The 14,032-nt window shown below is 39.9% G+C and overlaps 2 protein-coding genes across 3 annotated transcripts; one reads left to right on the top strand and one right to left on the bottom strand.

Annotated features, from left to right (window-relative positions):
* Positions 1-3,238: 3,238 nt before the first annotated feature.
* fam43a (family with sequence similarity 43 member A) lies at positions 3,239-5,196 on the bottom strand. Of its 2 annotated transcripts, none has more exons than XM_041790602.1 (2): positions 5,125-5,196; positions 3,239-5,006 (listed from the first exon to the last, which is right to left on the bottom strand). In XM_041790602.1, the coding sequence occupies exon 2, from the start codon at positions 4,977-4,979 to the stop codon at positions 3,954-3,956; it is 1,026 nt and encodes a 341-aa protein (XP_041646536.1). In that variant the 5' UTR covers positions 4,980-5,006; positions 5,125-5,196; the 3' UTR covers positions 3,239-3,953. The 2 variants fall into 2 exon arrangements, with proteins under 2 accessions (XP_041646536.1, XP_041646537.1); XM_041790603.1 differs by having other exon boundaries at positions 3,239-5,009; positions 5,125-5,189.
* A 1,176-nt stretch (positions 5,197-6,372) lies between these two features.
* lsg1 (large 60S subunit nuclear export GTPase 1) lies at positions 6,373-13,313 on the top strand. Its single transcript, XM_041790527.1, has 14 exons — positions 6,373-6,581; positions 7,393-7,519; positions 8,001-8,121; positions 8,221-8,307; positions 8,488-8,574; positions 8,666-8,726; positions 8,982-9,158; positions 9,384-9,737; positions 9,853-9,954; positions 10,060-10,203; positions 11,837-11,960; positions 12,155-12,234; positions 12,405-12,575; positions 12,682-13,313. The coding sequence occupies exons 1-14, from the start codon at positions 6,483-6,485 to the stop codon at positions 12,859-12,861; spliced, it is 1,914 nt and encodes a 637-aa protein (XP_041646461.1). The 5' UTR covers positions 6,373-6,482; the 3' UTR covers positions 12,862-13,313.
* Positions 13,314-14,032: the final 719 nt, after the last annotated feature.

Genomic DNA, 14,032 nt, shown 5'->3' with positions numbered 1-14,032 from the left:
CATAGCCAAACTAGCCATGTAACTACATAAGTCAATGTAGCTAAGTTAGCTTTAAGTGAGCTTTAGCAACATAGCTAAAGCAATGTAGCGATGTAGCTTATGTAACAAAGCTAACATAGCTTTTTTAGATTTATCCATAGCTATGTTAGCTGGGTTAGAATGAATGAAAGAGCGAGCAGTGCTTTTTCATCACCTCTTTTATGTATAATAATATAAATCAAGGTCCCCACATCTGAATAGTTTAAAATGGTAGCAGTTACTGCTCTACTACATTTTCAAATGTATTTTAAGGTATTTTACTACAAAGTAATGCTCTATTATATGGATCTGGTATATCTTTATTGATCTATCTTGCTATAATTGGTTGTAAACATAGTGGGACGTAGGGTTATAACTGAGTAGGGGGTGTATGGGCCCTTGCTAGGAAATCATTTGGAGTATCAAACCCTTTTTGATGCTATTTCATGCAACGTATTTACATTCTAAGTACTTATCTTGATTATTGAAATCATTTTTCAAATATGCCTCATATTTTGAGATCCCTTAGTGCCTGAGGCTCCAGGTAATAACTGACCCAGTGGAGCTTTTTTAAAGATTTTTTAAATCCTTTTGCCTCTATTCAGATAGGACAACCCAAGAGAGACAAGAAACACGGAATGAGAGTGGGGGAAGATATGCATCAAATATGACTGGGAATAGATCCTAAACACTGAGGACAACAGCCTCCACATGGGCACGTGCTCCGCCAACTGAGCCAAACCAGCACCCTTACCTACCCAGTGGTTGAACCACCTACCAGTTGGTTTTTTACTTCTCAAAGTCCCTCTGGATCAAACTTAACTTGATAAACTTCTCTTTTGAACCCAAAGTGCATGTAATTCCTTCTAACAGGGTTTTATGAGTGCTAAATTTGGACTAGGATATTTAAGACACCATGATTCAAATTGTGACTGTCCTACTAGATTTCTGCCATTCTTTTGTCCTGGGCTTTTGTTAAACTGTTTGTTTTTGGCTTGTTGGTCCCCACATCTTTGGAAATGATGTACCCCTCCATGTCCCTTCAAAAAACAAGTTGTTGCTGTCACAATATAAACAGTAGAAATAATTAACATACGGTGTTTAAACTGTGGAAATGCTTTAAAGTTAAGATTATGTTTCTTCACTGTTAGAATATTAGCATATGTAAGAGAAGCTTTAAAAGTGAAAGAGCATTAAAATCCAGAAACAACACACCTATCTTCTGTGTCTGACAGAAAACTTTCTTGCTGAGCATTCAGCCTTTCCCCCCCATGCCTCACACATGCTTGACAGCAGATAAAGCAAACACCTGAGTGTGTGTTCATGGGAAAAAAAACGAGCGTGACACAAACAATAAAAAAAAAAAAATCTATTTTATCACTGCCATCTATCAGCCTGGAGCTACGCTCTCTCTTTCTTCCTTGGCTATTTGAAACGTGTTCTACAACCACTTGACGTCAGCAAACACTTTTCCCATCTTTAACAGTGTGAGCGGGCTGTCCATACATGCTGCTGACATTCAGGTTACCCTGAAGATTGCAAGACCAGAACTGTCTCTGCACAGGTGGGGCACAAGAGACTCTTCAGGCAAATGTAGGTCAAGAAGAAAAACCCAGCTACAAATGCACATAAAAGTTCAAACACAACATACGACTGGCCTGTTGCAATATGTTTATGTTGCTGCCCACTAATTCCATTAGGCTGGGCACATGCTGATGATGTTATGCTGCAATAAAAAGGGGAATCACAACATGTGAGGAAGAACTGTGTGGGTTTCTGTGCTTTTTTTTAGCTTTCAGCATATGTGCACAATATCCATTTGAAAAGTCCCAAATAGAGCAATAGCAGTCTGGATTTAGAAAATGCATGTGTGTATTTGTGCATCCTGAAAGCACTTCAATTCATCATGAGTGGCTGGGAAGCTTTTTATAGGACTCACCAACCCCTGGCTGAACTGCATTAACCCTCTGTCTCTGGATCTCAGTCTAAATCCATAGTGGGAGTGTTTTTGTTTTCACTAAATACCTCAGCATGGCCAATGGGATTGTGTCAGCTGGTGGAGCACTGTCTACACTGATAACAATCCTCACAACCATCTCCTCAGGCAGGAGAGCGCCTTTTCACTCCCCTGATGTCTCGTAGTGTATGCAGAGTGTCAGGGTGTTAGGGAGAGTGTATCTGGATATGTAGCCATGCGAGGCCAAGGTATCAATTAGCTTACATTAGTATCTATTAGTTTACATACATCAAATATAGAGTGTTGAACTCCTGCAAAAACATATCAAGTTTAATAATCTAATTTCTATCAAATCAGGCCTCTTTCTTCTGTATATCTGCAAATTTGATTTTCTTAGCACTAGATTGTTGCTTTATAACGTGTGATTAGATATTTTTGACAAGAAATTGGACAAGCACAGTTGCTATAATTTGAGTTGTGTATCTCTGTACTCACTTAAATGTGGCATAAAAAGTGACAGTGTGTGGAAGGAGCAGCAGCCACATTTCACGCCAGGCTACAGTCACATGTGCTAGTATCAGAAGTGACTATGCTCTTCTTGCTACTTTGTGTGTTACATATAAAGTTCACTTATGTTTCATATATATTTTTAAAAAATCATTCTCTTATGTGCATTGATGTGTATTTTGAGTGAGGAATTAACACGACACTGCTTATTCAGGTCATATGATGGAGAAATATGTCTGCCTTTATGCATTACAGTGTGCACATTTACAGTATGTTGTCTTTTTTTTAATCTTTCTACCCTCCAGAGATTCTCAGAAGTGTCTCATCAACAGAGCGCTGACGCTATACCAAATAAAAGACTGCTAGTATGGTGTCAAAAAGGCCTGAGGGGCTTCTTCTGCCCTGTCATTAAAGGACCCATGTGATGTTCTAACTGTTTGTGCGTGTCATGATGTTCTGTGTGGCCCAGCTTCCCTGAGGCCAGTCACAATCAAAGGGCCTTCAGTACCTTTATGCAATAACCTCCACAGTTTGATCCCTGCATGGTTGAAAGAAGGCTTAAAATCAAGCCAAGAATATTAGATCCAATGCATTTGCAACACCAACACCCAAAAGAGAATGCAGAAAGTAACCAGAGCAGTTCCTCTCTTCAGTCTATGACCTTTATGTAGCTGTGCAGGTCTGACCTCCATCATAGTTCTCCCACTCAAAAGGCAGACATGCTTTCAAAATCTGCACATAAACTTCACTTCCAACTTTAAATCATGTTCCTTTTATTGATAATTCTATGAGGTTCACAAAACAAACCATTTTTCCTCCAAAAATAACATTTAAACATCTTACTTTACATCTTCATACATAAAGGTTGGTTTCCTTTTGCACAGCAAAGATATGACATTTATGTTTCAGACAACATAACAACAAACATCATGTACACAGAGTCAACTTAATACTTGAATGACTTCTACAACAGTGCAAAAATAAAAAAATCCAAGGAACAGGCTGTAACAAAAGCACCCTGACAGGAGAGTTAAGGATGCATTTTAGACCCATTGAACCATCCAGGGTAAACGTGCTTTAAAAACGGAATGTTTTGGATAGTAAGGAGCACTTTTCAACAGAAAAATGCAATTTTAAGAAAATAATATTAGGTAAACACGTTTGAGGCTACAACAAATCCTCTTAAGTAAAAGAGAAGGAATTAGTGGCGTGCGTCCTAAGGCGCACTGGGATTTTGTCGGCTTGCTCTCTCAGCTGCATGCACTTGCTTTTTCATGTTTTTGTTTACACATTCTTCGAATATCGTTCAGTAGCCTTTCTAAGTGTTTTCTGGGTCCTTTAAATTAGTCGTGGAGGCACAGAACAGAGTTTACTCTCACCAACATAAAGGTGACACAGAAAAATGTTTCTTTTGGAGACATCTTTTCCCAGCATTAATGCGTCAGAGACGCGCAGAAATGCCTGAAATAATTCAGGCAACTTCCTGCGCCTTTACCTCCTGCGGAGGTGCCTCAGGGTTGCTCTCTATGGAGGATTCACTCCCCGTGCTCTCTCCAGAAAGAAGTCTGGTTACTCTGAGATCAGCTTTCAGTGTCTGCACATCGTTTCCGATGCTCATTTCGCCCAAGTCATTAATAATCTGACACAGTTCCTGTTTACCGTTTGTGACACGATCATCGACCGTGTCTAGAATGTCCTCACACTCAAAGTGCATCGCTTTCTCCTCCTCTTCCTCTCCTATCAAGTCCTCTGTGATGGAGCCAAGCTTGGGCGCGCTCCGGCTGCGCTCCACCGGTGGTTTGTAGTAACACTGTCCGTTCAGCAGCTTCCTGAGGGGGACCAACGGGATGGTTTGTTCCCCTATGAGCTGCTGCTGCTGGTGCCGTGCATCGTCCCTCCGTTTTAGTCTTTTGAACTCAGCCAGCGCTGTGGCAGAGGTCTGGTACAGCAGCAGTGCCATGGCCTTTGCCTTCTCAGGCTTGGACACGAGCACGGCGTGGCAGCGCAGCATGACGGCCTTGTGCTTCATCTCGTGCCTGTATATCCAGGCAAAAATCTTGGGCAGTCTGGGGTCCGCGACGCAGTAAGTTATCCGGTGCAGCAGGTACAAGTGTCCCGGCCTCCTGGCCTTATCGTCCACATGCACCATCCGGATTCCCTGTGAGCTGATGGTCAGTCTCATCTTGGTGCCATTCTTGCCCATCTCGCTCTTGCCCCAGATCTTGCTCACTGCCACGTCCGTGCAGCCGTCTCCTTTGGACTGGATGGTAGTGGCATTCCCCAGGTAGAGCACAGTGTAGGTCGGGTCCTCGCTTGTGATCTTTACCTTTTTCCTCTTGGACTTGAACATGCTGCCCACTCTGTTGAGTGCGCTCTCAGGGCAGGACTTGGCGAAAGAGGTGAGCGCGGAGTAGTTGAGACTCACCGCATAGCCCTTCTGCTTGGACTGCTTGTCTTCCTCAATCAGGTCGAACTTATTCTTCTTCCAAGGCAGCATTTTAATTCCAGTCAACAGCAACAAAGTCTACTGGGAGAAAAAGAAAATAAAACCTTGTATTAGGCTACTACTAGCTAAATTCTAAGAGTTTATAGTCCTTTCAAGTCATTTATGAGCTACTCTACGGAACGCAAAGACACCGTACTTGATGTGTTCATCCTCTAAAGTGCTCTGGTCCATTGTGATGTCCCCCCTCCTGTTTTCATGGAGGACGGTGTACAATCTGCTCTACAGGCACGAGCTTCTCTGTTTATATTCAGGAAGAAACCATTTCAGCGTCACTGTAGGGGGGGAACTGAACCAAATGCTCGTGAGCCTATTCATCGGGAATGTTTCCCTATTCATTCATACATGTTGCTCACGTTTCCCGTTACGTTCAAATATCTGTATGCAGTCAGTGCACAACAAATAAGTAAAAAGTTAATGGAACTTTTGTGAGAATCATCGACCTCTTTGGTTTAAAGATAAAATAAAACTGGCATTTAAATAATTATAACGATAGGTAGGGAACAATGAAAGACAGTCCTGGGAAATGTGTTTCATACAATAAATTCCAGTAATATAAATAAACTTATAATAATTGAGACCATAACAAATAGTTAAATGTAAATTGCTGGTATTTGAAAATGAAAGCATACTCGCCACTTTTCAAGTATAAAAACGTGAGCAGTTTACTATTGCCATTCATAAATTAATTTAGATTAAAGATAATAGCTTGTTCTGTTTTGTCAATATTTGAAAAGTGACGTGTTTTCTTCCTTCTGACCAGCAGTGGGTGCAGTATCCATTGACTTGTGTTTTAACAGATTATTTTTCCCATGTTAAATTAAGAAACATAACATGATATTACAGCTCAGAATACTTTTAGCGTGAATCACCTCATCATTTATGGTTTATTCGGAAAGAAAAGGTGGGCCCTCTTTATTAACTGTCGTATGCTGCCCTCTTTTGGCTAGCATTAGAACTCCCTTTGTGTTTGCACTGAAGCCTGAGATATGCACGATTATTTTTGGCAGTGAATGACGATATTTTAATTTCAAAATGTCATCTAGTTTCTAAAATTTATTAATCAGAACCGCAGACAGGTTGATAACATGTTGATCGTACAATTGTTTAGCACATGGAACTAATGGGTTCTGGTTTTATTTTCTTTACGGAACCCTTGCTATTGCTGTACATAAACTGGACTGTACCATTAATACGTCACCTTAGATAGTTAATGTTAAGCAGCTTTGACTGAGAAATGTTGATATATTAATAAATCATGAATATTCTGGATTTCAGCTACTTCAATTATGAATATAATTTTCAAGGTTTCCCAATACTTTTGGGTCTACTCCGCCGTCTATGATGATAATAAATTGGTCTGTTCCACTTCCGGTGCTTACGGCAACACGGAATAGCGAAGGCGCTGTGCACATGGGGTGCATTAGTAGACATTTCTTAAACCTTCAGCGCGGTGCGATCATAGTGAATTTTTGAGGTGACAACATTAAGATAAGCATGGGCAAGAAGAAGGCAGGCGGGGGAGCCGGACTGGGCAGAGCTCTGATAAAGGAGAGACTCCAGGCAGGCCGAGGAAACAAGAGAGGCGACTCTTGGGTAAGTTATGACAACAACTAGCTCATAGCTCATGCTACTTATTATAGCGATTGTACCGCCACTTAATTTCTTTACATAGTAGAGCTGCCAGGGAAAGAGTTAAACAGTGTAAGGTGGAGGCTAACTGACGTTACCATTGTTTTAGGTAGAGCTGGTGTTTCGGTTTTACATGTGACCATGGTAATTGGCGACTTTCAGCGGAATGTGTCTGTTGTACTCGTAGTTAGAACAGATTTTGTTAACGTGAGTCCACGCGAGTGTTTCCTGCTTTAGTTTTTCGTTCTACTGTCCAAATGGGCTCTCGGGACATGTATTTAATTAAAAACTAAACAACGTTTTCACCATCAATAATGTTAAAGTTTTCAGCATCTGCTGTTACTATTTCAGCCACAGACGCATTAACTGAAAGTTGTCAGTTAGCTTGGTGACCAGTTGAACCGAAACACCTATTTCCGAATCATACCGTCTGAATGTGTCATTACACCTGTTGGTGTTACTTTTCATCTTGATCTATTCTTGATCTATTCTACGAATAGATTTTCAATAGTGCAAGTGTATTTTATACATCTTTTCCAAGCGCAAAAAGTGATAAGAAAGACTGTTATTGAGACTGCTGTCTATAATTTATTGAAAGAGCTGGGGTGTGGATGACTGTTTGATTTTTTATTTTTAATCGAAAGGCAAGCCAGACTGTTTTTGTAGCATTCCTCAAGTTCACATCAGAGGATCTTTTATAGATTGATGATTAATCTTGTTGACCATTCCTGGAGATATGATGTTTTTCTTACTTGCCCCTGTTTCATGTTCACAGATCCACACCAGTGAGCTGAACGATGGCTACGACTGGGGCCGGCTGAACTTGCAGTCAGTGACAGAGCAGAGTTCAATGGATGACTTTCTTGCCACAGCTGAATTGGCAGGAACAGAGTTTGTTGCTGGTAATTTACACCTTAAGAAAGACCTGTGCTGTTGTTTAGCTTTGCATTCCACATATATGTGTTGGGCACCTTTTTTTTTTTTTTTTTTTTTTTTTACTTACCAGGCTTTGCAAGGTGTACACATAGCTCCTGTGCAGAAATTCTGTCTCAGTAATTGCTGACAGGTTCTTTGAGTGCCTTCCCTCAAAGCCTTGAAGATATATGTTTATTTCCCCTATGTTGTAAATGAAGTTTAGGTGTTGACAGCATGTCTGAGGACGTCTGAAAATATCTTGAATAGAAGCTACTTATTGTACTTACAGTATAACATCTTCTGTTATCCCTCACAAAGAAAGTTCCTTTGTTGCAGCTGCTCACAAAAAGAGAATGATAACAAGAAAAAAACAACATAACATGGCAATGAATATTAAAAACACAATATGCACAACTTTTGATTTGATTCCCCTCCTGTCTCTGAATGCATCTTACTCTGTTTCCCCAGAGAAACTCAATATAAGGTTTGTGCCAGCTGAAGCCAGGGCTGGTTTATTAACAGCTGAGGAGAAAACCAGGCTGAGAAAGCTGCATGAAGAAAACAGGCATTTCCTCAGAATCCCTCGACGGTAAAAAAGAAAAAGATCTAGTTGATCATACAAAACTTTTTTTCTGTAAGTAGGTGTTTAAGTTGTTTTTATATATGTCATTGCTCTTTTAAATTTCAGTCCCCACTGGGATCAAAGTACCAGCCCAGATGAACTTCAGCAAGCAGAGAAAGACAGCTTCTTGGAGTGGAGACGAGGGCTTGCACAGTATGTAGCACTCTCTAAACTCATCCAAATTTGCCCTTGAATAGCAGTCATCAATGTTGGTGTATATTGTTTGAAAATGTTTGTATGAATTTACGAAAAGCATTTGCTGTACATGGTTTATATTCCATCAGAGTGGATTAATGTAGGTCAACAGTCTAACTGTGTGTATTATGATAAAAGGCTAGAAGAGGAGCAGAAGTTAATTCTAACCCCGTTTGAGAGGAACCTGGAGTTCTGGAGACAACTATGGAGAGTCATCGAGAGGAGGTAAAAACTAAAGGCATGCAGTGTTGGCTCATAACCGGGATTGCTTCATCTTTATTCGATACATGGCAAAAATTTCTCTGCTTTCTTTTAGTGATGTTGTCGTTCAGATTGTTGATGCCAGAAATCCACTGTTGTTCCGATGTCCTGACCTGGTAGGTAAACTAAGCAGAGCTGCTTAGGAGTTACTTTTTTCATGTTTTACTCTCACTGCACACTTTATGCTTGTTTATTCTCTTTGTGGCTATGAGTTTTTCTTTTACGTATGCACGTTTATCTTCTACCCTGAGTTAGTTATTTAAAGATCTACAGTATCTTACTTTCTCACTGTGTAAGACAAGATGCTATAAAATAGCTAGGTATTAAAATTTACATTTATACTGATTGTTGTTTCTGTTGTGTGTTGCCAGGAGTTGTATGTAAAGGAAGTATCAGAGCATAAAGTGAACATGCTTTTAGTAAATAAAGCAGACCTGTTGACCAGGGAGCAGAGGCGAGTCTGGGCCAGACACTTTGAGAAAGAGGGGCTGAGAGCGGTTTTCTGGTCTGCATTGGCTGAGGGGAATAGACTGGATGCAGAAGAAAAGGTGAGGACAAGAATGTTTGAGGAGCTGTACCCAGATCAGTGCCTTTTGAACTTAATTGTATGTCGAAAATTGAAATTTCTCGGGAGAAGATAATTGAGAGGATCTGCATTCTTTCACTATGAAGAGGTTGATTTTATTAGCTTGACATTCCTTTTTTTTCCTTCAAAGAAAAGCGCACCTCTGTCTGTCAAACAACATCACATTTCCAAACATCTCTTCTAACAGGGCATGGAGGTGGAGGATGCTGAATGTGAAGAGAGTGATCCAGAAAAAGAGGAAGAACAGCCAGACAATGAAGATCTCATGACAGAAAAGAGAGCAGAAGGAGAGGTTGAATTAAAGACAAAGGAGGATGAGGACAGTGATACAGAGGAAGAGCAGCAGGAAAGGATAACTGTAGAGGAGGAGGAATGGCACACCTGCTCAGAAGGTGAAGAAGAAGAAGGGGCTTCTGGTTCATCTTTGGAATCATCTTTCCGTAACTCGAGCCGTCTGCTGCATAAGGACGACCTACTTGATATGTTTAAGGCGGTTCATAACGGGCCCAGGTGTAAAGAAGGACAACTGACAGTGGGACTGGTGGGTTAAAAGTTAGCAAGGGGGTCTATACTTCCCACAAGCACTGCTAATCCCTTTAAAAAATTACTGTTAGAAGTTTGACTGCCTTTTTTTCTTTTTGTTTTAACTTTAACAGGTTGGCTATCCTAATGTGGGAAAAAGTTCCAGCATCAACACTATTTTAAGAAATAAGAAGGTGTCTGTTTCAGCCACTCCTGGACACACAAAGCACTTTCAGGTACAGAAACAAAAGAAAAGAAAACATGCTCTAAAATACAAAAACAGACATAAAGCTGAAAAGCCTGAGATTTTGTGTTTAATCCTTTCATGATGTTTATTACAGACTCTGTATGTGGAACCAGGCCTGTGTCTGTGTGACTGCCCAGGTCTGGTCATGCCCTCCTTTGTTTCAACCAAAGCTGAGATGATCTGCTCAGGGATCTTGCCCATCGATCAGATGAGAGATCACGTACCTGCAATCTCCCTTATATCCTTTGAACACTTTTGAACTCTGTGACATTAATATTTTTGCAAACATCTGGACCAGAAGCTTTATTTTTGTGTTTTTCTTCTGCCTGGCAAAATCCCATTAACATCTGGAGAGAGAGCTGCACGTAAACCTTTATTAAGTTTTTGGGATGATGTATTTTTTCATAAACTTAAAATTCAGATACAGTGTATCCTCCATACCAGTTCTGTTCAATCTGTCACTCTGACTCCTGTATGCGACCATATGAATATTTGTTGAATTTCCTACAGGGGCACTGTAAATACAAAGGCATTTTCCCGCATTTTAAGTTTTAAAGCTTGGTGGAATTTAATATTTTTTTGTGCATTTTCTGCAGTCTTAAGACAAAAAATCAGGCTTTGTTTAACTTTATTTGGACTTGGGACAAGCAAGACATTTGTTTAAACATACTTTTATCAGATATACTAGTTGCAGTTAGGAACAACTCTAATTAATACTGAGTCAAACAATCCCAGCACACATATGCCTGTAATCATTTGACAGCAGCTCTGACACAGGGAGGAAAAGGCAGGGTTTTTGGGGGGTCAGCAAGTGTGTGGGTCTGCTCGGCTTTGCATATAAAGTCAGTAGGAACAAGCAAAAAAGAAAAAAAAAGGATTTAGTTTATGCTGTTTACCCTAACAAAATAACTAAATGGGTTAGGCTACCTTTTAAACCTGCCCCAGTGGCTGGTATATTAAGCAAATTCACCTGCCACCGCTCAAAAGTATCCCCATTTGGCTGTTGGTAATATCCAGCTCTGGCACACAAATCTTAAGTATTTACATCAGCAGAGCCAGGAGCCCCATTTACTTTTTGTGCATTCACAATAAAGTTTATGCACTTTAGAACTGAGTCCATACTGTGCATTAACGGTAACAGCCTATTATCCCAACTCACTTTCTCTCCTCCTTTGCAAACAGCAGCCTACACATCATTTCCATGGCCTTACTGAGGCTTGGTATCCCTGTAGGCTGTGAAGCTGCTTGCAACACGAATGAAAGTAATGCATTTTTAACAGCTTTTCTCCCTCACTTTGTCATAAACATGCTTTTAAATTAAATTTAGATGTACTATTTTGCAAATAAAACACAGGGAGGGCTAGTTAAATTGAAAAAGACCACTCAAGACGAGAAGTTAGATGATGATTGGTCATTCAAGAATGAGCTTTAAGAGCTGGCTCTTTAATGTGAACAAAGAAGCTTGTTCCTGTTTGAAAACAGATTTCCTTTTTTAATTTGAGTTGTTTGATGGACCTAAACAAAGGCAAAATGGTAGCAAATGAAGTGCTGTGTGGGAGCTGAAAAAACAAATCTTATTACTGTATGTAAATGGGGTATTAATCTTTGTCAATGCAAGCTCTGAATGTGGTCAAAGAATCAGAACTCTTATGTAGCATCGGCTTGTATGATAGTGTGGTGCTCATTCTTAAAAACCCTTGTTAAAAATGCAAAACATGTAATAAAAAATATCTGGAATTGAGCTAAACAGAAATGAAAAATTTTTATGTCTTAATATTAAAAGTAGAATCTTGAATTGGAAGATCATAAAGAGACGGGTTTAATTAGTTCTTCGATGCAGCTCTTCTGTAATTCCTTGACAGATTTGTCACATTTGTCAGTCGATCCCCCGGCATGTGTTAGAAGGCACATACGGCATCAACATCATCCGACCACGTGAGGATGAAGACCCTGACAGACACCCCACCTCTGAGGAGCTGCTGATGGCTTATGGATGTAAGTCTGCCTGAAATTTCTATGGAGAATACTCTGAAAAAGAGAATACAATCAAGTCTGTATACATATGAGCCTCTTTTAAATAATTTTCCTTTATGCCATGAATTAGTTATTTTTATCCATTACGTTGTTATTTTTTAATCAAACACTGTGTAAAAGACTCATTTGAAGTGATTTTTATTCTCCTTTTTCAGACATGAGGGGTTTTATGACGTCACATGGCCAGCCTGATCAGTCCAGATCAGCCCGGTACATCCTAAAGGATTATGTCAGCGTAAGTGCCAGACCTGAGACAGAAATCAAGTATATTTGATGTTGCTCTAAACTACTCATTTATCCAAAGTCAGTAGGTCTGGTTGAATAGGTTTTAATGAACAGTCCACGGACAATAATTCTGCTGCCAGAATAAAAAGTCCTCATCCTCATATTATTGACTTCTTACAGGGAAAGCTTCTGTACTGCTATCCTCCTCCACATATAAGTTCTGAAGACTTCCAGCCACAACACAAGAAGTTCCTGAGCAGAGACTCAGACAACTGTGACCTCTCAGCAACAACAAACAAACAGGGCATCAAAAGAATCGAAAATGTGGTCGACAAGAACTTCTTCCATCAGGTATGACGCAGCTTCTGCTTTTTGCAAGAAAAATGCATAAATAGTGAAGAAAAGCTCCGTATTGAAAAATGAAGTGTTTGAGTACTGATCAGATCTCTGTCCTCAGGAGAATGTGCGGGCACTTTCTAAAGGGGTCCAGTCTGTCATGGGCTACAAACCAGGCAGTGGACCTGTTGGTACGGGAAAAGCTGGTTCGGAGATGGCGGCAGGAAAACCCTGGAAAAAGCATGGCAACAGAAACAAGAAAGAGAAAGTACGCCGTCTTAACAAGCACTTGGATGCATGACAGCACTCTGTTAATGAAGGACTCTAAATTAAAGATCATTTTAACAGGAATAAAAAACATGTAAAAAAAAAAAAATCCCCATGTGATTCCAAAGGAATTATTAGTGAGCAGTATCTGTATCATGAGTCAATGGTCTAGCATCTGTTTAAGAAATGAGTAGTGAAGTCTATCATACTGCCCCTGATATGACATCAATTTGGTGAATTACATTCCATCAGCTGGATCATCTGTTGTACACCTGATTGCACCACAGTGATCAGAACTGGACTCAACATCCAGAGGGTGGGAACACTGTCAAATATTAATTTAAAGGGACATTTTCAATTTGTATTTTAAAGCTTAGAAAAGACTTGAGTAATCTGATATTTTTCTGTTTTGGTTATTGCTTGAATCGATATACAGTTTTAATTCATGTAAAGATCCACTACAAAATAAACCAGAGGTTTATGTTAGTGTGCCTGTGTTTCATTGAGGTAAGCCATTATTGTTGATCATGACCCAGTGGTTTAAAGAAAATGAGTGCTAACTGCAAATTTTGGGATCGTTCGAAATTGTGTATTCAGAGATGTTTTTAATTTTGTGGCATAGTACTGTCTTTGACAGGGATTAAACATCCAGATAAGCTAATTTGACCTGCTATAAGAGGCACACATTTTTGATAGGGATGAGTATTGAAATCCGGTACCAACATCACACTGGTACAAACACAACCAATACCCACTGGACCAAATTACAAAACAGATAACGAAGCTTTGTTTCAATACCCTGCCACCCTAATATCACTGTCACCCAAAATGAAAGGTACACTCTCCACTTTACTCATCTCTTGTTCATTTACAATACCCAGATAACTTTTATTGTCCCACTGACTTCCTCCTGGCTCAGATAAGTCACCGGAACTGTATAAAAAGTATCGATTTGGCACCGGTATTAGATGAAACCCAAACAATACCCAACCCTAATTTTTGATTGTCCACTGCCCATATTTAGAGTCCTAAGGGTCTTCATCATGTGTCTACCTCATGAGGAAGATGGCCTCTGGTCTGTCCAAAGACAAGTAAAATCACAACTTTGTGAATAAAGAACAAGGATTAAACAAACTCAGCACAAAAATTAAGGAAAATTTGTGTTTGGTAGATTATATCTTTGTTGTAACAATGCCTCTTGGCAA

This window comes from Cheilinus undulatus, linkage group 7 (genome assembly GCF_018320785.1).
Source record: "Cheilinus undulatus linkage group 7, ASM1832078v1, whole genome shotgun sequence".
NCBI lineage: Eukaryota > Metazoa > Chordata > Actinopteri > Labriformes > Labridae > Cheilinus > Cheilinus undulatus.
Note: the sequence above shows the minus strand (reverse complement) of the source record. Positions and strands in the feature narration are given on the sequence as shown.